Raw genomic sequence first — 24,421 nt, forward strand, 5'->3', positions numbered from 1 at the left:
ATCTGATCTTAACATAGATCTAGAAATAAATTATGTTGTTAAAGTTCATTTTTCCACACACATTGCCTACATACATATGTAAACAACTCATTTTAAATACACGTGAGTATTGTGATAAATTATGGAAGCAGCTAGGAAGGTATTCGAGACATATATATACTATTGGAAATATCCCTTGAAATTATTGTAAATTCTGAGTTTATTATATCAGCTATAAAGCCATAAATTAAAAACAAAACCAAGCCAAAAAGGTAAAGTTCTTGGACTTATTCGTCAGCTATTCGTTTCCTAAGCCCTATGGGATTGTGGGTGGAGGGGAAATGGCTTAAGTTTTAACCAGTGAAGTTGTTGAATTTTGCTTTCACATCGAAAATGTTAGTGATTATAGATTGAATATTTAGTCAGATCATGAAGAATTTGAGGGAATCCTATAATTTGAAAAATTTACATGCATGTACATTGTGCGTTGAATCTGCTGGACTAAAGTCACAGTCCCAACTAATCTCCAGGCAAGGGCTATAAATGACTGGTGCAACTTTATACCCCATGCCATGTAAAATTGATGGTAAAATCTTGATTCACATTCAAGATAAAAAAACTTTGCTTAACTAAGGATGATCATTCATTTATATTCAAACATATTTATACTTATTTATTCCAGACTAGATTATGAAAACCCTGCCAGATACTAAATAGCAAAGCCAGCAATTTTTATTAAAGAAAATATATATTCTGTTACCGAGTTTAATGTTTTAACAAACTAGTAAGTTGGATTAGAAGAAGATAAATTGCAATATAATTATATAAAGATTAATATATGATGCGAGATTATTGTCTGAAATAATCAATATAATATGGAAATGATGATAACTATTAAAGGAACTCCGCTGAGGTACAAAAACCTATCAACATAAAATTTGAATTTCTGCCATAGACCAACAGGAGCACTTAAAACGGTAAGTTTGGCAATTTTAAGATGATTAAAATATAAAGTTTGTGACCATACCTCAGGGCTGGGAATCAAAACTCCGTCGTATCCTACAAAATGTAAACAAACGCCGCCATCTTGGAACGAAAAACGTATGTTTTTGTTTATAACTTTTTTTTGTTGGAAATGACTGAAAACCAGATATATATATTAACACGCTACACTATTTTCCGCTTCGTTCGGTATATGTTGCTTGCACAACTATTTTGTAAAACAAAAGTTATAGCGAACTTGCAACTCGAAGCGGGGCAGAATTTTTATGAACTTGTGTGGATACGACGCAGTTCATATTGCTTTATGTATCGTTTTCCCCTTCAAATCAGTAATATATTTATTTCAGAGTTCACCATAAACTTCGAAATATAATTTTGCATCATTTACTAAAAATTTCATTAAAAAAAGATGTTTATTTTCTAAGAAAATAATATTTTTTACGAAATGATACGACGCAGTTAAAAATAAAATATGATACGACGCAGTTGTATTTTTGTCTTTTCAACAGGGATAATTTTGGCAATATATTTCTATTTTATGGAATAATCACTTGCCCTAGATAACAAAACCCAGATCATTTGCGGTGTATAGCAATGTTATGTTGCTTTTGGTTATTTAGAATACATTGTGTCATGTCTAATATAACATTTAATTTGAAAGTTTACATTGCGGAAGCTACTTTTCAGTTAAACATGAACATGTAACCTAATTGATCATAATATCTGAAATAATTTCTTATATTTTCCCGTATGTTCAATATTATCCCTAATTTTTTTTTTTTTGCAAAAAAAAATATGTAGAAATCTATTAACTTGAATTCATTTTGGCTAGCTACGCTCCAAGTCAACTGTGGATCTGCATGTTCTGGGTATATGACTGCTTTTTGTGGTCAAACTTTCACTCTACACATTAGCTTTACTAACTTTTTTAAAGTTCCGCGGCGCTGAACATAAAATGACTAAACGGAACGCATAACCTACTTGCAAAAATATATTGTAATATAATTTTAAAAATTCAATGTTCAGTTTCAAATAATAAAGCTCATGTGTTCTCACCGATTATTAGAAAAATGAATACAATAAAATCGGCACGTAAAAGACATAAGTAATAACGGAATTGACGGAAATTGTTGCTATTACAAGTAACAAAGGTAGGCATGCAATTTGCGCATAGCTCTCTTCCGATAGCACTGAGACCTTTTCAAAATTTGTAATTTTTTCTCTTTTTTTTTAAAAAAAAAAACGGTCATTCCTGATTAATACAGGGTCCAGGAGAGGTTACACTGGAATATTGAATTTTGAATCACTCCCATTTCAAACTCATGGGAACAATTTTAGAAGCATGCTTAGGCAACACTGGAACACGTTGTCATATGGGTGTGCGATCACGTGTTTCAATGTATATTGCATTTGATACAGCTTTTCGGAATTTGTAGATGCTTATGATAGGTACTAAAATGCGACCGAAAAATGTAGCCTTAATAGAATTGTATTACATTTCCATTTTTATGGAACCAATGAGTGACCTCTGCTTTTGACTTAAGTTGTAAACAAGAAATGTTGTTGGACGTTATTAGCAAACCTAGCACATAATTTAAATAGTTTAACCAATATGCAGCCTGCAATGAAAATACAACTGCGTCGTATCATATTTTATTTTCAACTGCGTCGTATCATTTCGTAAAAATCATTATTTTCTTGGAAAATAAACATCTCTTTTTGATGAAAGTTTAGTAAATGACGCAAAATTATGTTTTGAAGTTTATGGTGAACTCTGAAAATGAGTATATAATTGATTTGAAGGAAAAAACGATACATAAAGCAATATGAACTGCGTCGTATCCACACAATTTCATAAAAATTTTGCTCCGCTTCGAGTTGCAAGTTCGCTATAACTTTTGTTTAACAAAATAGTTGTGCAAGCAACAAATACCGAACGAAGCGGAAAATAGTGTAGCGTGTTAATACATATATCTAGTTTTCAGTCATTTCCAACAAAAGAGTTATAAACTAAAACATACATTTTTCGTTCCAAGATGGCGGCGTTTGTTTACATTTTGTAGGATACGACGCAGTTTTGATTCCCAGCCCTGATACCTACCATTATGCATATTATCAGAGATGTAGATAACATCTATGTCTCTGATATTATTAGTGTTTTAAATTTCTTTTGTACTTTTGAAAACCTTTTTTTCTATTGTTCTATTATTTAGGCTTAAACTGCCATGAACTAAGTGAAAGTTTATTTCTTTTCAGGCCAAGATGGCAAACATTATTGATTTGAGTGCAGCCACTTCGTGGTCAGGCCCTATCTCCCGGCTTGAATTGCCACTGTAAACTGTCAATAAATAACTTTTAACATTTAACAAAAACAGGGCATCTGTCTATTCTTAAAACATTTGCACAAGAATTAAAAGAAATCCCATTTCCCTACAGGCACAAGTGATATGACAATTATGCATTATAATCGTACAAGTTAAGTCTTTTAAGTCATTAGAATAAGTCAAAGAGTTTAATTTGGATATTTTTTATAAAATCAAACATTCATTAAATATAACAAGCAAAATTGACATTTTCTTCAGGTTATTCAGTTGTTCCAACAATTTGTTTTAAAGTGAAATTAGTAAGGACATACATGTAGAATCACTACAACTTATGTTAAGAATAAGTTTCTTAATGGTACATATTAGATATTCCGCCCATTTTTGATTACGATAACAAATTATAGAAAAGGTGTTTTAAATAAATAAAAACGTGTTCGCGTGTCTAAATTTATTGCATGAAATCCGAATAAAACCTTCAATGTTTAATTATGTTCTGTTACGGGTGAAGTATTTGACAGAATTTATTCTACGTTTTAGTCAAGTTTAAAATCTGTGTATGTATACACCATTTCAATACACCTGTTAATATAACTTGTTAAGGAATAATTTAAATAGTCCACCACTTAACGCTTCGATTTACAAAGTAATTCAGTGCTGACCTGCTTGGATACTGATTTATATATAATTGGCAAAATGGTCGAGTATACAATGATACTAGTTCTTGTTCTAAGTATTCTGACATGGATCACAACAAATAATTACTACAATTACACGTATTCAAAACCTCAGGATTGTCAAGATGTTCAAAAATACGGGCATAGTGAAACTGGTGTTTATACAATATACCCGGAAGGAACTTTGGGATTTCCCGTCAGGTGTGAATTTAATGATTCTACTTCCGGTGCATGGACTGTGATACAGCGTCGCGTTTCAGCTAGTGACTTCTACAAAAGCTGGAATGAATATCAGGTTGGATTTGGAGATCTGAGCGACAATTTCTGGCTTGGAAATCAACAAATTCATATGATTACAAGGCAAGGCTGGTATGAGCTACGCATTGATATTGTATCTCCTGAAAATGAAGTGGCACATGCGCTATATAATGTTTTCTATGTCGGTGATGCGAAGTCACGATATGAACTGCTTGTTGATGGATATAGTGGCACAGCCGGGGATAGTTTGGGGCCACACAATGGACATAAATTTACAACTAAAGATAGAGATAATGACCAATACGAAAGTAATTGTGCAGTGCAATTTATAGGTGCATGGTGGTATGGAAAATGCCATTCTTCAAATCTTAATGGTGACTATGGTAATACTCAATATGCGAAAGGTTTGTCTTGGTATCATTGGAAAGGACATTACGTTTCAATGAAAACAACAGAAATGAAGATCCGGCGATGGCAGTCTCTGAATATGCATGGATAAAATTTTATTACACATAGATAAAGAGAAAATGAACTAATACAATTATATCTCATACAAAATAATAATAATGCATGTAATAATAATATTAATAATGAAAAAGTCTTTATTTAACGAGATAACTCACTTGAACAGCATATCAATCTTACTTGTCAGACCCTAAACAAGGAACAATATAAATTTATAATATTAAAACTATTAAGATACATACACGAGATTAAAATGACAAAGCTATCTATTTGTTGTATGGAATTGACACTGACAGAGCTGCATCAGTGTATGATAATATTTAAAAAACGGTTAACAATTGTAGCAAACTTGATATAATGGGAAGATATTTCCAAATACAAGATCCAGAATAAACAAATGACTAACATACGTATGTTAAGTTGAAAACAGATGATGGTTTGAACACCTGATGAAATTATTGAATAAATAAGAAGGCGTCTGCTAAAGTAGTGAGCGAGAGCTGCACAAACTGACGGAAAACATTTTTCAGTTTATCTGACTACGGTGTACATAGTGACGACTTACATCCTCTTACATCGAAACATCTATATGAAACTACTGTTTTATCTAAGGCCCTATATGGCAGTGAACTTTTGAATGGGCTATCACAGTCACAAATCCAGTTACTAAAGAGCACATAGATAATGTGTTAATTAATGAAAGGATGCCAAAATACACGAAAACAGAAGAAGCCCTGTGTCTACTTGGAATCTACCAATAGATAAGAGGAAATTAAGCTCCAGTTAAATTTGGCCGGTTGAGTACTTTGGATAGCTCAAAAAGAATCAAAATGTTCATTAAACGATTGTTAATGTTTATGTCAACCTCTCAAACATGTACAGGTTTCATACCAGACATTTACATAATTTTAGCGTGCTAAAAAATTCATAAACGATGCGATATTTTTTTATAAAATTTAATGATATTTTGATATCAAAATCTTTTATAGCTTTGCTTCACACTGCCTTTGTTTCATGTTACTTTATGGAATTTTGTCAGATCTACAGAAATTATGTAAAATACTGTATTAAAGCTATTTCTGCTTTAAGTCGATATATTTTCTTGTGTTTGTAAAAAGTGTAACTTAACCTCCTCTATTGTAATTCATCTAACATTGTTTTGCTGTATGTGGTTATGATATTTGGCGCAAATTACACGATATCCTTTGCGATAAATTCAATGTACATGTACTATATAGTTTAAATGTACAGCTTATAGAATTACTAGGTGGCTTACCGTCACTATGTAAGGATATCATGTTACCAACTGATATATAGAGTTTCATTCTATGTGCAACAAGAAAAGCATTGATGCAAAGCATCAAAGGGCGTCCAAGCAAGAAATGCAGCAGGTGTAGATGAACTAGTAGATATATGATGACAAGATATTCTTATAAACAGTTAAAACTGTTCAATGGTTCATTGGTATATCACTTATGAATGAACGAACGAAAGACATTGTTCATTATCTATAACTTTGATCGGCATGCTAGAAATTAAAGTATTACTTGTTATTTCTCTATGATCGTGGTTATTAATAGCAACGGATATACATGTATACAATCATTTATAATCCATATGAGTAACGCATGATCAACACCACACTTGTGTAATTGTCCCTTATTATGTTTTCGCTATTAGCGAAGACCCCCCTCTTAAGGTATCTGTTCACACTTAGTAACAATATGACACTTGTTATATTACCATGTTGATCATGTTGAGCATAAATGTTTATTATACACTAATTGTAATATCTTTTTTTAATAAAAAATACAGATTTTATGAATATTGTTTTCTTTTCTTTTTAGTGTTTGATGCACTATTTTAATACTGAGTTTTTACGTTTACTACTCTTTTTTTTTATTAAAATTGTAAAATAAATTTTAAGAATTCAATTGTCATAATGACCGACGATTATAGGCCAAACTTAACTGGAAAAAATCAGTAAAATATTGTTAATCTTTCAATATATAATATTGTTTATTCTTAAACCATATACATGTACATTTGTATTTTTCTTTATCATTTTTTAAATTATCAATCAATTGAATAATTCATAAAATCTGATTTGTAGCTTTGAATAATTCCTCGGCATCTTTACTAAACACGAAAAACAAATTAAATAAAATGTTTCAAAGTTGATAGTGTCATATTAATGCCATAAAAATGTACATTTTTCTCAATTATTGTAAATATTTATTGTTTTTATCTCATATAGATAAATTAAAACATGCGATTTGTGTTTTTTTTTCTTCCGAATTGTACGTTTATGTATAATAATAATCAATAAATTTGAGAGTTGATCTGTGTTTATTAATAATTGTAACCAAACTAAGTGACAAACATTCATTTTGAAAAAAAGTTAATTTATCTGTAAAATATTTGTTCTGTTCTGTAACGATATCAAACATCTACTCCAAAACCGGGAGATACCGGACAATAAACGTGTGGTACTATTCGCCGGTCGTCAAAATAGACCAGGAGAGACCGGAATTACCTACAGGAGTACATCCCTCTATAAATAGATTTTCGGAATATTTAGGTCATCAACTCATCATTCTATTTACAGCTTTCGGAATAACATACCATAATAACCCACTGTGTACTACAAAATGATAAATAAAAATATCCCGAAGAGCGCGATTTATTGACGGAAAAGGTTATTTAATTTGAAAATGTTTGCATTGCAAAATTCTCCAGTTCGCTATTCATTGTACATATCGCGACTAGTTAATAATCAAGCACCCTCATACCGATCGGAATGATCGGCTTTTATTATGAACAACTATAAAAGGCTCGAGAAGTTGCTGTCGCCCTTTCACAAAATCTGATTTCATTACATAAAAGGCGCCGCGCTTCGGCGCGGGCGCCAATGAGGCCTTTCTCAAATTATATGCATACTTTACATTCCATCACCAGAGAGAGGCTAACAGGGCATGAATGTAAACAAATAATGTCTGACCTGATAAGCCCTAGTGTGTTAAACTTACTTGGGAAATCTCATTTTTATTCCACTCTGTTATTCCAATTCTAGATATAATTATACCGTTAATTTTCATAAAATACCTAAGGATGTGAGTTTAACAAAGGAAAGGATTGTGAAAATAAGATGGATGAAAGAACGTTTCAAGGTAAAATACCATTGTTCTTTTCTTTTTAAACCAAGCTACTTAAGTTGTATTACTACTTACATTAATTACTCTCATTTCTCATTGTTTTAAATGTTTCATTTATATAAACATAACAATATGTTTGTTCATAAATTTCATTTAAAATATCACACTTATAATGATAACATTTAAAACATAATTGCTTCAGAATCTAAATCAATACTGTTTTTATACTAAAAAGCAATAAGGTTATTTTATGTACTATTTCAGATCAATATTTTGCAATACTTGCTCGTTTTGAAGCATTTCACACAATAAGATTAACAATCATGGACATAAATTCATATATGTCTGAAGAGAACCGATGTACCCTGTAGATGGTTCGACTGGAGTAATAATCAACAGACCAGTAAGATGAACACTAAAGAAGAAGATTTCGTTACCAGATGAAAGGTATACACAAGACTTAATTTTCATTTTTTACACATAAACAAAGTTCAGCCCCTGTAAAAAATATATGTGCAATTAAAATATAAATTGATATATTCTAGAAATGGCATAATTCTTGTTTCCACTTCTAAATAAAAGGTATATATTTTTCAGGAATTCCACTGGTAACAGTCATGAACACAAATTGACAATTGGTATTTGAAATCCCTTTAATTATCTCTTCATGGCAGTGGCAAGAAACTATCAAACAGTTCAAAGAAGAATTACAGAAAACTAAGGAGGAAAACAAACAGTGATATTGAACTTCTGATACAAACAAATTTTCAAATGTTGACAGTTGTATATTTTGTAATGTTATACAGGATTTCCAACAAAATTTACTATATATTCATTACAGTTTTCAATAGGAAAAAATTAAGAGAGTTTATTATGATGCAAGCAAAACAATCAGCTTGACTGGCGAAATGTTTTTAGCATATTTTACAGGATCATTTGTTCAGTCTTTTGCGCCTTGAATTTAAATAAAAACTTTAAAAGAAATCATCGCATTACTTTGTTTTTAACATTGTGCTTTGTTACATATATGGTGCAGGGAATATGTCAACATGTTTATTACATTTAATATGTTGTCCTCTTATTGCATTATATTGTTGAGAGAATATGTCTTGGAATGTTAAAAGAAGTGCTAAAACTCGATGCTGCCTTTCCTTATACCCTACAACTGCAAGGTATATTGCACAGGTTTTCTGCGAATGTTCAGTCCCCTATGTACATGGAATATTTGGGGTTGGTAAGTCCAGGCAACATCCTCTGAAAGTGCAGTGTTCCCTAATGATTTGTTATATACCAGCCAGTTGAGGGTTCCAACATTATGACCACATAATCAAGTCGGACCAACTGGACAAGTGCAATAATCTAATGATACTTCAGCTTCGTCTTAAGATTTGACTGATATTTGCAATCAAATGATTGTATTTCGTTATATACTAAGTATTTTATACTGTAATTAATTAAATAGTTGATAATATATAAGTTTTACGTTCCTTACTTAGCATGAAATGTATTTTTACATTGCTGTAAACAACATCATGACTTGTGTTATGATACTGAAAATCCATTTAAATGTATAAGACGGGGGTGTCATGTTTAAACAAAATATCATTTTGATTTGATAAGGCTATCTGTAAAATTAACCAGTTTCTAGAGAGTCATCCAGAATTTTTTACTTTTAAATACAAAGTGAATAAAACTTTTTTTAACTTTTTTATTTCAATAGCTAAATTTAGGGGAAGTATGGTACAGAATTCAGCATCCAACTGTTTACATCTATTTATCAGTTAATTGCTATAAATACACTCTTGACCAACATGTGTTGAGGTTAGCAATAAAATACTGATAACGCAGATAATGTCTACTTAAGTTGCAAAGAGTTAACCTGATATTTATACTGACAAAGAATATTAGAAATTATTTGGAATTATCATAAACTTTAATTGACTTAATATCAGGTCTTGTATGTCCTTCACTGTATATCATTGGTGTAAATTAAACCCTTTGTTGATTTATTCATCTCCAGAAGAGATTTTTTAATATTAAATATAGTTCTCAACAAGTATGTAGCAAACAGAACATTATCAAGATCGCTGACACTGTAGAAAAATCTTTCGGCCATATATTCTTCATATGTTTACATAGAGCAGATACCGCAGCTTGCCCTGTTAGCCTCGTTCTGAGAAATCTATGAATATGTATGAGGTAATATTAAGAAGGGTCTAATAATATTGAATAGAGACGGTATTTACGAGATTTGAAAAGACACACAATATCTAATTATATCATGTTAATATTCATAAATGATGTAATGAATGCATAAGACTGCAGTAAGCACAGTTTTAAACTTGACAATACATCATTATGCTATGATAAAGATATATTACAATTAAATGGTAAATTTAGGATACTTTTATTTCGTTTCGCTAGGAATCTTAGGTCATAGGATATAACTGAAAACCATTTATTATAAGCCTCTAATCTTGACCTTTGCAGTTAATGTGGGCTTTTTTCTGTCATGATGTATATATTATCGTTTTGTTATCTCATTATTTATTTCAGCCTCATATCACATTTATATAGTTCTAACATACATTTGATACATGTGCATATACATGTATATGTTTCATTTTTCTCTCATTTCTTTGTTTGCTTTGTAATGTATTTGTATTTTGTATAACATGTATCTCTTTACTCTTGGAGGAAATAAAGACATCTTATCTTATGATATCTTTTAGTAACCGTGAATTATACAACACTAGTTAAGATATGGTAAAAATATATGCATTGTAAAACATTATAAGTACAGCTTATACAAAACGATAGATATGAATATTTTTATGTAAGAAAGAGGTTTATTTTTTCAGAACATTATCGATATGGCTTTACAAAGACCAGGTATTATTCATTGTATAATACCAAATAATTTTTCTTCAGAGGTTCAAACTATTTGCTCAGTAGACCCCAATTTTCTCCTGGCGCATATATATATATATTCGCGAGTGTCTGTTACTGGATTTATCGCGTTTGGTGTCAATAGGTCTAAGCAAACTCAAGTTATAGAGGGGAAACTGAAATGCTATTTTTAGTTACAGTGACCTTGACCTTGACCACAGACACCTAGGTAGCAATCCCGAGTAGCGTCTTGATATTAGCTGTCCAAACACAAAGTCTTGTGTCAATAGGTCTCAGCAAACTGAAGTAATAAGATGGAAACTGAATTTCTATTTTAGCAACAGTGACCTGACCTTGATCACAGACATCTGGATAGCAATCCCAAGATGCATTTTGATGTAAGCTAATTATACACCAAGTCTGGTGTCAATAGGCCAAACCGATTCCAAGTTATTGAGCGGAACCTGAATTTGTAATTTTAGCAACAGTGACTTTGACCTTGATCACAGACACCTGGGTAGCACTCCTAAGCTGCGTTTTGATATAACCTTTCAATACACCAAGCTTGGTGTCAAAAGGCCAAAGCAAACTCAAGTTATTAAGTGGAAACAGAATTTCTATTTTTAGCAACAGTGACCTTGACCTTGATCACAGATATCTGGATAGCAATCCCATGCTGAGTCTTAATATAAGCTATCCATACACCATGTTTGGTGTCAATATGCCCAAGCAAACTCAAGTTATTGAGCAGAAACTGAATTTCTTTTTTATTAAAAGTGACCTTGACTTTAATCACATACACCTGAGTAGCAATCTCAAGCTGGCTCATGACATAAACTACCCACACACCAAGTTCGGTGTCAATAGGCCAAAACAAACTCAAGTTATTGAGCGGAAACCAAAAGTTGACGCCCGCCCAACCACCCTCTCGCGCACCTGCCGCCCAAGACTTCGGCATTTCAATAACCGGTTTTCATTGAAAACCTGTTTTTGTTGAAAAACCTGGTTAAAAAAACGAATATTAGAAAATACTGGAGGCCATTCATGAGACAGAATAGAAAGTGCATCATCTCTCACGCTTCTAGCACCAAATAAAGAGCTATTTACTTAGTCCCCCTTTTGCACTGGTTTAAAAGTTCGTTTGATGTGATCTGTTAAATGAAGAATGTATGTACACATACATTTACTACATTTGTGATATAAATATGAAACAGAAAAACAACAGCACCCAATAAGAACGTCTTTAACGACAGAATGGCAGGTTCGGTTTGATTGGGCCCGTTCATGGACGGTAGTGGTTAGTGTTAGCTACCATCCACACCCCCTAGCACCGGCGTAAGCAAATTCAACATACATATAAGTCATACATTATTATTTTCAAAACATTCATTGCAGGGTAGTCTTATCTTTTCGTTACTTTTCCAAGAATAAGGTACAAATTTAATGGAGCCACAGCAAGATTACATACCTCTGAATGGGACCTTATAACTTTATATTATTTAAGCAGCTTGGAAGGTGACACAATTAAAGAATTCGAGACATACTTTAGGAAATATCTCTTGAAATTATTTTAAATTCTGAGTTTATTATATCAGCTATAAAGTCATAATTCAAAACAAAACCAAGTCAAAAAGATAAAGTTCTTGGACTTATCCATCAGCTATTCGTTTCCAAAACCCTATGGGAGTGTGGGTGTGAGCGCGGATGTGACTTAAGTTTGAACGAGTTAAGTTGTTGAATTTGCTTTCACATCAAAAATATTAGAAATTACCGTTTGAATATTTAGTCAGAGCATGAAGAGTTTGCGGGAATTCTATAAATTTTAATAATTTACGTGCCTGTACGTTGAATTTGCTGGACTAAAGTCACAGTCCCAACTAATCTCCAGGCGAGGGCTATAAATGACTGGTGCAGCTGGTGACCATTTTGCTTATACGAGGTTTATTCAAAAAGTTTTGTTACCAATGGTCTTCCGTAGTGAAATCAACGGTTTTGCTTCAATAAACCTATACATAAATGTACATAAATATTCACACTTTATAAGCACGAAAAACACGTGCAAATCAATGCAATAATGACAAAATTTATTCAGTTTTGAAGTAGTGTCACTCATATACACTGGCAATATTTTGGAAATTACAAAGTTGAAGTACGCACTTATATTAAAAGTCGCACTGCTTTGCATATATCTCCAAAAGACATTTATAATGAGCTGAATGGTATTAATGGACATTCTGTGGTATCATTTATGACAGTTTGTAGGTGGGCGAAAAAATTTAAAGGTGGGCTTTCTGTGATTAAAGATGGTCATCGAAGTGGACGTCCGAAGTCGTCAGTGACTGATAAGCATGTGGCTGCTGTGAAAGCATTGGTGGAAGAAGATGGCCGTTATACAGAAAAAGATATGGCTAATAGTGTTGGCATTTCAGAAGGAAATGTTCATAACATTCTGTCAAAAAAACTTGGACTTAAAAAGGTCTGGAACGTTGGGTGCCCAATTTACTGACCAATGACCAGAAAGAAAATGAGAGTCATGTGTTTCAAAAAACTCCTTAAAGAGTTCAAAACATTTGACAGCAGGACTATTTCTAATATGTTAACTGGAGATGAGACTTGGGTCTACATGTTTGAGCCACAAAGGAGGGGTGATAATAAACAATAGAGAGGAAAAAATCAAAAACGTTCAGTAGTGGCTAAACGGCAGAAAAGCTCAAAGAAAGTTCTGTACACCATTTTTTTCAATCATCTTGGTCCAGTTATTCAGATACCATCACAATCTGGAAAATCAATCACTGGAATATATTATAAGAACGTTGTGCTAAAAAGGATAAAAATGTTTTATAAAAAGAAACGTCCAAGTACTGGAATAAGAGGAGTTAAATTACTACATGATAATGCCCTCGCGCATAAAAGCAAGGTTTTTTTAACTTTCTCGCTGAAGAAAAGGTAAATGTGTTAAGCCACCCCCCTTATTCACCGGATTTAAGTCCATGTGACTGTTTATTTCCACGGCTAAAAAAGATGTTGTCTGGACGTCGGTATACCACCAGAAGCGGACTTGGAAGTGCTGTATATCAGTGTTTGAGACTGATACCAAGGGCAGACTACTCTGATGCATTTAGACAGTGGAAATTTCGATTACAAAAGTGTATTTCTGTAGGTGGTAAATATTTTGAAGGGATGAAATAAACCATTTTCGTATATATTTTCTTTATCTTGTTTTTAATACCCGATAACAGAACTTTTTGAAGAACCCTCGTAAATAATCGTGCAAGTTAAGTCTTTTTCCATGGAAAGTTAAAGTCATTAGAATATGCAAAATAGTTTAAATTGGATATTTTTATAAATGAAACATTCATTAAATATAACAAGCAAATTTGACATTTTCTTCAGGTTATTCAGTTGTTTCAACATTTTTTTTAAAGTGAAATTTGTAAGTTTTCATTTACAAGGACATACATGTAGAATCACTACATTTTATGTTAAGAATAATTTTCTTAATGATTCCGCCCATTTTTGATTACGATAACAAATTATGGAAAAGGTGTTTTAAATAAATAAAAACGTGTTCGCGTGTCTAAATTTATTGCATGAAATCCGAATAAAATCTTCAATGCTTTACCAACCGGTTCAAGTCATTTTAATTATGTTCTGTTACGGGTGAAGTATTTGACAGAATTTATTCTACGTTTAAGTCAAGTTTAAAATGTGTGTATGTATACACCACTTCAATACACCTGCAAATATAACTTGTTAAGGAATAATTTAAATAGTCCACCACTTAACGCTTCGATTTACAAAGTAATTCAGTGCTTACCTGCTTGGATACTGATTTATATATAATTGGCAAAATGGTCGAGTATACAATGATACTAGTTCTTGTTCTAAGTATTCTGACATGGATCACAACAAATAGTTACTACAATTACACTTATTCAAAACCTCAGGATTGTCAAGATGTTCAAAAGTACGGGCGCGTTGAAACTGGTGTTTACACAATATACCCGGTAGGAACTTTGGGATTTCCGGTCAGGTGTGATTTTGATGATTCTACTTCCGGTGCATGGACTTTGATACAACGTCGAGTTTCAGCTAGTGACTTGTACAAAAGCTGGAATGAATATCAGGTTGGATTTGGAGATCTTAGCGACAATTTCTGGCTTGGAAATCAACAAATTCATATGATTACAAGGCAAGGCTGGTATGAGCTACGCATTGATATTGTATCTCCTGAATATGAAGTGGCACATGCGGTATATAATGTTTTCTATGTCGGTGATGCGAAGTTAAGATATGAACTGCTTGTTGATGGATATAGTGGGACAGCCGGGGATAGTATGTGGATACATAACGGACAAAAATTTACGATAATGACACACACGAAAGGAACTGTGCAGTGGATTTTAAAGATGGGTGGTGGTATGAAAAATGTCATTTTTCAAATCTGAATGGTGACTATGGTAACACTCAATATTTGGTATACTTGGAAAGGACATTACGTTTCAATGAAAACAACAGAAATGAAGATCCGGCGATGGCAGTCTCTGAATATGCATGGATAAAATTATATGACACACAGATAAAGAGAAAATGAACTAATACAATTATTAATAACTCCTACGAAATAATAAAGACTTTATTTAACGAGAGAACTCATTTGAACAACATATCAATTTCACATGAGACCCTCAGCTAGGAATAACAAATTTATTATATTCATACTATAAAAATATGTAACATACATGAGATTTAAAAGACAAAGCTAAAAATTTCTAGTATGGAACTAACACTTAGAGCTGCATCTGTGTATGATAACATTTCAAGCAAACTTGGTATCTTGAGAAGGGCTGTTCCAAATTCAAGATCCAGACCTACCAAATTGTTCAGTATTTGGTCTTATATAGGTTGTAAAGTGAAAATCATATAACTAACGGAAATTGGGAGTATGAACGTCTGCCGATAAAATGAAATTATTCAATAAATAGGAATAGATTATTTATTAATACCTTTTTTAGTACAACCCTCTGTGAAAAAATTCATTCAGCGGAGTTCAGAAAATAGTTCAGCAAATGGAGTGTCATAATCTTTGTCTAGAATAAGTTTTGCGGCCCAGCTCTCTTTTGGAACTTAATATGTTAATCTTGCAGGAAATATGTACATGATTGTGCAGTTACCATAAATTATTCAATAATAGTTAAAACAATAGTAAAGATGTGGTAAAATATATGCATTGTAAAATATTATACGTACAGGTATAGATAATATGAATATTCTAATGTAACAAAGAGGTTCATTTTTTAAGAACATTATCAAATGGCTTTGACAAGTCAAGGTTTTATTAATTGTATAATACCCAATAATTTTTCTTCAGAGCTTCAAACAGTTTGTTCAGTAAACAACAATTTTTATTTTAGGATAGATCTAATTAAATTTTGTTCAGTTAAATGCACGAAATTCGCGAGTTTCTGTATCTGGATTTCCTATTTTTGTTTGTTTGTTTGTTGTGTTACTGATCATGGAATAAAATAAAACAATTCACAGCTTACATACGGTGTACATATAGGTGCAGTTTCATAGCCTGGGATTCAGGCGTTGGTTTTTTGTTGTTGTTTTTTGCATATTCATAACATATGCGCTATTTCATACTCGTTCGTGTATTCATAATATCAACGATTTGCCGAGCTGGAACCCAGGATAGCAGTTTCATAATAAATATAGTAACGGTAATGACGATGAGACAATATCTACAAACCTATTTAAGAATATACAAATAAAACTAAACTTATGACTAGAAAAGTGTCCACTGTACATTTTCAGTTACAATGTGCGGGTCCCCTCGCTAGCGATTGTTTTCCATTGTAATTATATTTGATATTGTTAAAACGGAGTACATCGAACCAATAGTACATAAAATGGCATTGTTTATCTCAGCGCGAAAAGTACAAAAAGTATATTAGTTTGAATTAAACCGCTAAAACTAGATTTGATAGATCACTGTTATGGCTCAAGAAGCTTAACTAGAATTCTGCTTTGCGCTACATTTGATGTAAAATACACAATTAAATGGTAAATTTTCGTAGATACCCAGCAAACACATGACGTTAAAATAACGTCGGATTAATGTTAGATTTTGGTCACGACGTCGGCGACCAAAATACGACGTAAATCTGACGTTAAAATACCGATGTCTAATAGACGTTTCTTTTTGACGTCGTACTAACGTCAGGTTATGGTCGGTGTCCTGACGGTAGGTAAAAAAAATAACAAAAAATAATCCTTATTCGCTGTTGTAATCATTTAAACTTTTTTCAAATGTTATTTGGATTACAAATGAAGTGTTCTTATATAAATACAGACCAAGATCGCGGCGCTGCAACCTAATAAAACATATAGGTGGCGCTGTATATACGCAAGTTACATGTGTTATTGTTATGAAATCTATTTATAGCCACAGATCTGTTTACAAGTTCCAATACATGGATTCATAGAGTCCTGTAAACCATTATCATTTGTGGTACATTATATGTATCAAAATTACGAGTTTTTAATAGTGCTTTAACATTTAATCATAGTGACAGAAAAGGGAAAGAAAACATAATTAACCTTTAATTCGAATCTAAAGTCACGTGGATGGAAATTCAAATTCGTAGGCGTTACGTTTTGGCTGTCGGTCAGGAATCGGGATGCATTGATAAGTGAATATTATAGATTTTCTTGAACAAAAAGGTCAGTTCAATTTATTTAGATTTATTTCTACTTTGTATTTGATAAATAATTGCATGATTGCAAGCACTCTTAAATTTAATTATCATTATTTGAACAGCTGAAGTAAAATGTCACACAAATTCGCGATAATGTCTAATAATAAATCTTTTTAAAATTGACATGTTTTAACTCTGCTTGTGAAGAGTTTATAATATGCCTTTCAGTACTACCAAAGAGAATGCTTAGTTTTCATATTTTTCTTAAACTGTGATGTTTTTGTCAGTTAAAATCTGATAATTTAGAATGAATTTGTACGATTTCGAGCATTTCGGACCAAGACGTTTCGGTCCCAAATAACACAAAACGTTCCGGTCCCAAATAGACGCAAGACGTTTTGGTTCCAGACATTTCGGCATTAAATCTTTAATTTAAAACTATGAAATATTTAAGACTTGCGTAACTGTTCTATTTCAAACGTAGAATATATACATAAGTTAGAATATAATTTTCTTTTCAGGTAGTTAAAGTGTTGGACATGCTCTCAAAGGTCGGAGGGACGGAAACACGTGAATATGTAGAAAGAAACATATGAAAGTAAGATTTTTGTAAATTCTATTACATACTTTAATCCATACTAAACTGGAGTTTAAAAGTGGCTTTTTAAATGTTCAGTATTTATGTTTAAGCTCTCTTATAAAAAGTTGGCAAAATTGTTCATTAAGTTAAGATAACCATGAAAACATTTTTGCTTGTTATTTTTACATGTTTCATAAATTTCTTTTTTTTCAGTGAAAATGATGTCACACACGCTATTGGGCGCTACAAACGCTACTTATCCTCCGGACAGACGAGAGGTGCTGAAAGAAGGTCATATCTTAAAGCATCACACCTCAAAATTCGTGCTAATTCTCATGGATATCTAAAAGTATAACTTTGTGAAGTAACTAAAAGGCAGCAATTTATACATTACTGACAATTATCAAAGGAGGTCAAAATATGCAAAATGGCACTAAATGTTTTAGAAATGCTGTAGAAATATAGTTAAAGTACTGAAAATCTGTCATAAATTGCTTGAAACATTATTATCAGAATCTTTTAACTTTTCTTAAAATTATAATATTTTCATTGTTTTATTTGATAAGGCAAACTTTGATAGAAATGTGCATACATTGTTTTGTTCTTTAATATTTGTACATGTTTTCTTAGTTTCATTTATGTCATTGTTTTTGTAATACTTTTTGTTTTGTAATTAACTTATTTTATGTTTTATTTTGTTTAATTTATGAAAATTATTTAACCTTGCAGAATTTACTAAAATTGTATGTATCAGCTTAAAATTGCAACTTTTATCTTAAATTAAAAAAGCATGAAACATATTTTTGCTTTTAGTTTTCTGTTATACATTTCATTTGAGGGAAAGTTACTTAATAGAATGAGTTACATTAAATTAGATCAAATCAGGATTAGCCAGAAAATATTTATGACGTGGTGAAACAAAAAGGATTAGGGGAATGATAAGATGAAGGTCAGAAAATGATCAGATTTAGGGCAGAAAAGGGTTAATATTTAGGTCGGAAAATGGTCAGATTGAGGTCGGAAAATGGTTAGAAACTGGTTAGATTTAGGTCGGAAAATGGTCAGATTGAGGTCGGAAAATGGTCAGATTGAGGTCGGAAAATGGTTAGATAATGGTCAGATTTTGGTCAATAAAAAGGTTAAATAGTGGTTAGATTCTGACGTCTACCTGACGTCAGATTATTACGTCAAAAAAACTTTCAAATCCAACCGTTTTTCCGACCGTCATCCGACGTCAGAACCTGACTTAAATCTGACGTCAGTATGACGTCTTGTGTTTGCTGGGTAACCATGGATAAAATAATCGCTATTTGTCATTTCAGTGGTTCTTCCTCTGAAATGTGTTGATATAGCTCGCAACACCCGGATGGGAACAGTTTGTTTATTCATTACACAGTATCATGCAGCATTTTGGCCTGGCTCAACCTTTGTTGAAGAACTTAAGTCTTGTAAACTTTGATTTGCAGTTATCTTTGCTAATAATGTATCTTCACATAAATAAATTATGTTGTTAATGTTCATTTTTTCCACACACATTGCCTTCATACATATGTAAACAACTTATTTTAAATACACGTGAGTATTGTGATAAAGTGTGGAAACAGCTAGGAAGCTGACACAATTAAAGAATTCGAGACATATTGGAAATATCCCTTGAAATTATTTTAAATTCTGAGTTTATTATATCAGCTATAAAGCCATAAATTCAAAACAAAATCAAGCCAAAAAGGTAAAGTTCTTGGACTTATTCATTAGCTATTCGTTTCCAAAACCCCATGGGATTGTGGGTGGCAGCGGGGACGAGACTTAAGTTTAAACGTGCGAAGTTGTTGAATTTTGCTTTCACATCAAAAATGTTAGTGATTACAGTTTGAATATTTAGTCAGAGCATGAAGAATTTGCGGGAATTCAACAATTTGAATAATTTACATGCCTGTAGGACTAAAGTCACAGTCCCTACTAATCTCCAGGCTAGGGCTATAAATGACTGGTGCAACTTTATACACAATGACATGTAAAATTAATAAACATAAGCTGAAATCTTGATTTACATTCAAGATAAAAAAAACTTTGTTTAAACTAAAGATGATCATTCATTTATATTCAAATATATTTAAATTTATTCATTCCAGACTAGATTATGAAAACCATGCCAGATACTAAATAGCAAAGCCAGCAATTTTCATATATATTCTGATGCCGAGTTTAATGTTTTAAATTTTAACAAACTATTAAGTTGGATTAGAATAAGATAATATTATATTGCAATAGAATTATATAAAGATTTATATATGATGCGAGATTATTGTCTGAAATAATCAACATAATATTGAAATGATGATAACTATTAAAGGAACTCCTCTTAGGTACAAAAGCCTATCAACATAAAATTTGAATGTCTGCCATAGACCAACAGGAGCACTTAAAACAGTAAGTTTTGCAATTTTAAGATGATTAAAATATAAAGTTCGTGACCATACCTACCATTATGCATATTATTAATGTTTTAAATTTCTTTTGTACTTTTGAAAAACTTTTTTTCTATTGTTCTATTGTTTAGGCTTAAACTGAAAGTTTATCACTTTTCAGGCCAAGATAGCAAACATTATTGATTTGAGTGCAGCCACTTCGGGGTCAGACCCTATCCCCCGGCTTGATTTGCCACTTGAACTGTCAATAAATAACTTTTAACATTTAACACAAACAGGGCATCTGTCTATCCACAAGAATTAAAAGAAATCCCATTTCCCTACTGGCACAAGTGATATGACCATTATGCATTATAATCGTACAAGTTTAGTCTTTTAATTCATTAGAATAAGTTAAAGAGTTTAATTGGGATATTTTTATATAAATGAAACATTCATTAAATATAACAAGCAAAATTGACATTTTCTTCAGGTTATTCAGTTGTTTCAACATTTTTTTAAAGTGAAATTTGTAAGTTTTCATTTACAAGGACATACATGTAGAATCACTACAACTTATGTTAAGAATAATTTTCTTAATGGTACATATTAGATATTCTGCCCATTTTTGATTACGATAACAAGTTATGGAAAAGGTGTTTTAAATAAATAAAAACGTGTTCGCGTGTCTAAATTTATTGCATGAAATCCGAATAAAATCTTCAATGTTTTTACCAACCGGTTCATGGAGTCATTATAGTTATGTTCTGTTACGGGTGAAGTATTTGACAGAATTTAGGCTATTCTATACGTTTAAGTCAAGTTTAAAATGTATGTATGTATACACCACTTTAATACACCTGTTAATGTAACTTGTTAAGAAATAATTTAAATAGTCCACCACTTAACGCTTCGATTTACACAGTAATTCAGTGCTGACCTTTGGGTATATTTATTATAATTTGGGAAAAAGGTCCCATTACAATGATAAATAGTTCTTTTCTAAAATATTTTTTCTGACTGGGATTTACAACAAAAAAATTACTACAATTACACGTATTTTAAAACCCCCAGGATTGTCAAAATGTTTAAAATTTCGGGCAAGTGAAAAAAAGGGGTTTTATACAAAAACCCGGAAAGGGAAATTTTGGGATTTTCCCCTCAGGTGTGGGTTTAATGATTCTACTTTTCCCGGGGGCATGGATGTGATACAAAAAATCCCCGTTTCAGCCCAGTGACTTCTACAAAAAGGGTGGAATGAATATTTTTAGGTTGGATTTGGGGGATCTTTAAACGACAATTTTTGGCTTGGGAAAACAAACAAATTTATATGATTTTTCAAGGCAAAGGGTGGTATGGCCCACGCATTGATATTGTATCTCCTGAAAATGCAGTGGCACATGCGTTATATAATGTGTTCTATGTCGGTGATGCGAAGTCACAATATGAACTGTTTGTTGATGGATATAGTGGGACAGCCGGGGACAGTTTGGGGCCATACAATGGATATAAATTTACAACTAAAGATAGAGATAATGACCAGCACGAAAGTAATTGTGCAGTGCGATTTATAGGTGCATGGTGGTATGGAAAATGCCATCAATCAAATCTTAATGGTGACTATGGTAATACTCAATTCGGGGAAGGTTTGTCCTGGTATCATTGGAAAGGATATTACGTTTCAATGAAAACAACAGAAATGAAGATCCGGCGATGGCAGTCTCTGAATATGCATGGATAAAATTATATGACACACAGATAATGATAAAAATGAACTAATACAATTATATCTAATACGAAATAACAATAATAATATTGATGATAATGATAATAATATAATATAATAATTATTATAAAGTTTTTATTTAACGAGATAACTCACTTGAACAATATATCAATCTTCCATGACATGGTATTGGGATGTAAAGTTGAAAATCATCAGATGATGAACGCAAAATGGGAGTATGAACATCTGACGATAAAATTAGATTATTTAATAAATAGGAATAGATTATAAATTAATCATAATAGCTTTTTGAAAAAAAACAACCCTCTGTGAAAAGGTCATCCAGCGGAGTTCAGAAAATAGTTCAGCAGATGGAGTGTCATAATCTTTGTCTAAAATTTGTCTTGCAGCTCTCTTTTGGAACTTAATAAGTTAATCTTACATGTGCAGTTACCATAAATTATACAACAATTGTTTTAACAATAGTAAAGATGTGTAACAATAAACAGTAAAATAACAGTAAAAGCAATAGTAAAGATATGGTAAAATATATGCATTGTAAAACATTATAGTATTATTAAGAACATTATCAATATGACATTGCCAAGACAAGGTATTATTAATTGTATAATACCCAATATTTTTTTCTTCAGAGCTTCAAACAATTTGTTCAGTATACACCAATTTTTATTATAGGATAGATATGCTTAAATTTTGTTCAGTATTTAACTCGCGAATTTCGTACATTTAGCACGAAATTCGCGAGTTTCTGTAACTGGATTTTCTATTTTTGTTTGTTTGCTTGTTGTGTTACTGATCATGGAATAAAATTAAACAATTGACAGTTTACATACGGTGTACATACAGGCAGTTTCATAGCCGTTGATAATTTTTTTGCATATTCATAACATACGCGCTTTTTCATACTCGTTCGTGTTTTCATAATATCAACGATTTGCCGAACTGGAACCCAGGATATTGTCCTTTTTATTTACTTTGTCTTTTGATTAAATATATTTTCTTCTTTTTAATTTCTATTTCTTTCCTTCCTTTTTTGTTTCTTTTTTATTTCATTTCATTTTAAAGATCGAAATATTTTAACACATTGCGATTACGAAATAATAATAATTTTAATATACATGAATCATTATAAACACACTTTATTTCATTTGATTACATGTTTTGTAGTAGATTACTGAATTATAACGATTAATTATATTCTGATAATTTCACAGTAATGATTACCAAATATAATTTCACAGTAGCCGAACTATGTTTGGCGTAAAAATAAAATATTTATCATTAATGAATGTTTTTTTCAGCGGAAATGTAGTCAATCATAATAAAAAATGTACGTGATAACTGTTGTTCGTAAAATATTTACGAAACGTTGTGCTGAAAAACATCTAAAATCTAAAAATAATCATGGAATTATATTTTGCTTCAACATTGTGACGTCATTATTTGATGACGTCATGAAGATAAGAGCATGACGTTACGCGGCAAAAATCAGTAAAATGATGTAAAAATCGTTAAAAAATCATGAAATAAACAGAAAATTTGCTTGTTTTACATGTAAGATCAAATAATATTTCACCGAGTGAACACCAGATGCAATATTTTCCACGAGTGGCGTATATATTTTTTTTTACATTTCTAATAATGCGCTTTCCTGACGTTGACATTATCCTAAAACGTTTAAGTGCATGTCAACATGTGTACAAAAATATTCTATCCCACACATTCGAAACTATTTGGAAATAAGAAAAAGATAATTATATAAATATATAAAAAGTCTCAGATGTAATTATACCTAACTATGATTCGAACATGTAAATGCATGAATACAAAACAGACACGGACGCTCTGCCTACTTAGCCGCCAAGACACATTGAAATGCCTCGTTTAACGTTGTGTTTTATTCATAAGGGTTCCCAAACTGCCTTACCCAAATTTTTTTGCTTTGTTATGTTTAAAAAAAAGGGTCAAAATTTTTATCCTGGGACCCGTTTCAAAACCCATTTTTGAACTTATTTTTAAATTACGAACAGAAAAACGTTCATGGTAAATTTTTAGTTTCAAATTGGGGGGTAACCTCGCTGATTGGGCGTTTTCCCTTGGGAAATTTATATGGTTTAAACGGAGTATAATTATTTTCCCAAAGGTACATTAAAAGGGATTTTTTAATTTTCAGCGCTAAAAATATATCAGTTTTAAATTCCGGGGAAATCGCTTTTAAAAACAGATTTGTTAAAATAGA

General features: G+C 31.7%; 2 protein-coding genes and 2 long non-coding RNA genes across 5 annotated transcripts; all 4 read left to right on the top strand.

Moving 5' to 3' along the window:
* Positions 1 to 3,853: 3,853 nt before the first annotated feature.
* Positions 3,854 to 5,608, top strand: LOC132755264 (fibrinogen C domain-containing protein 1-A-like). Its single transcript, XM_060746103.1, has one exon. It carries the CDS (start codon positions 3,999 to 4,001, stop codon positions 4,734 to 4,736), a length of 738 nt encoding a protein of 245 aa, XP_060602086.1. The 5' UTR covers positions 3,854 to 3,998; the 3' UTR covers positions 4,737 to 5,608.
* A 2,009-nt stretch (positions 5,609 to 7,617) lies between these two features.
* Positions 7,618 to 8,840, top strand: LOC132755265 (uncharacterized). 2 transcript variants are annotated; one of them, XR_009629182.1, is made up of 3 exons: positions 7,618 to 7,872; positions 8,122 to 8,304; positions 8,455 to 8,840. It is a non-coding gene; the product is annotated as an uncharacterized LOC132755265 (long non-coding RNA). The 2 variants fall into 2 exon arrangements; XR_009629181.1 differs by having other exon boundaries at positions 8,122 to 8,840.
* Positions 8,841 to 14,436: 5,596 nt separating this feature from the next.
* LOC132755262 (tenascin-R-like) lies at positions 14,437 to 23,330 on the top strand. Its single transcript, XM_060746100.1, has 2 exons — positions 14,437 to 15,165; positions 21,779 to 23,330. Exons 1-2 carry the CDS (start codon positions 14,598 to 14,600, stop codon positions 22,174 to 22,176), a joined length of 966 nt encoding a protein of 321 aa, XP_060602083.1. The 5' UTR covers positions 14,437 to 14,597; the 3' UTR covers positions 22,177 to 23,330.
* Positions 17,254 to 19,314, top strand: LOC132755255 (uncharacterized). The gene is made up of 3 exons (XR_009629180.1): positions 17,254 to 17,472; positions 17,969 to 18,045; positions 18,241 to 19,314. It is a non-coding gene; the product is annotated as an uncharacterized LOC132755255 (long non-coding RNA).
* Positions 23,331 to 24,421: the final 1,091 nt, after the last annotated feature.

The sequence above is a fragment of the Ruditapes philippinarum genome, unplaced genomic scaffold (genome assembly GCF_026571515.1).
Source record: "Ruditapes philippinarum isolate M1 unplaced genomic scaffold, ASM2657151v2 ctg2823_1_1_1_1, whole genome shotgun sequence".
NCBI classification, from domain to species: Eukaryota; Metazoa; Mollusca; class Bivalvia; order Venerida; family Veneridae; genus Ruditapes; species Ruditapes philippinarum.

Excerpts from the sequence above, each read along its gene's own strand:
- LOC132755262 (XM_060746100.1), top strand. The coding sequence starts at position 14,598 with ATGGTCGAGTATACAATGATACTAGTTCTTGTTCTAAGTATTCTGACA. Across the intron at positions 15,166-21,778 it reads GATTTTAAAGATGGGTGGTG|GCAAAGGGTGGTATGGCCCA; the intron begins GTATGAAAAATG and ends TGATTTTTCAAG.
- LOC132755264 (XM_060746103.1), top strand. The coding sequence starts at position 3,999 with ATGGTCGAGTATACAATGATACTAGTTCTTGTTCTAAGTATTCTGACA.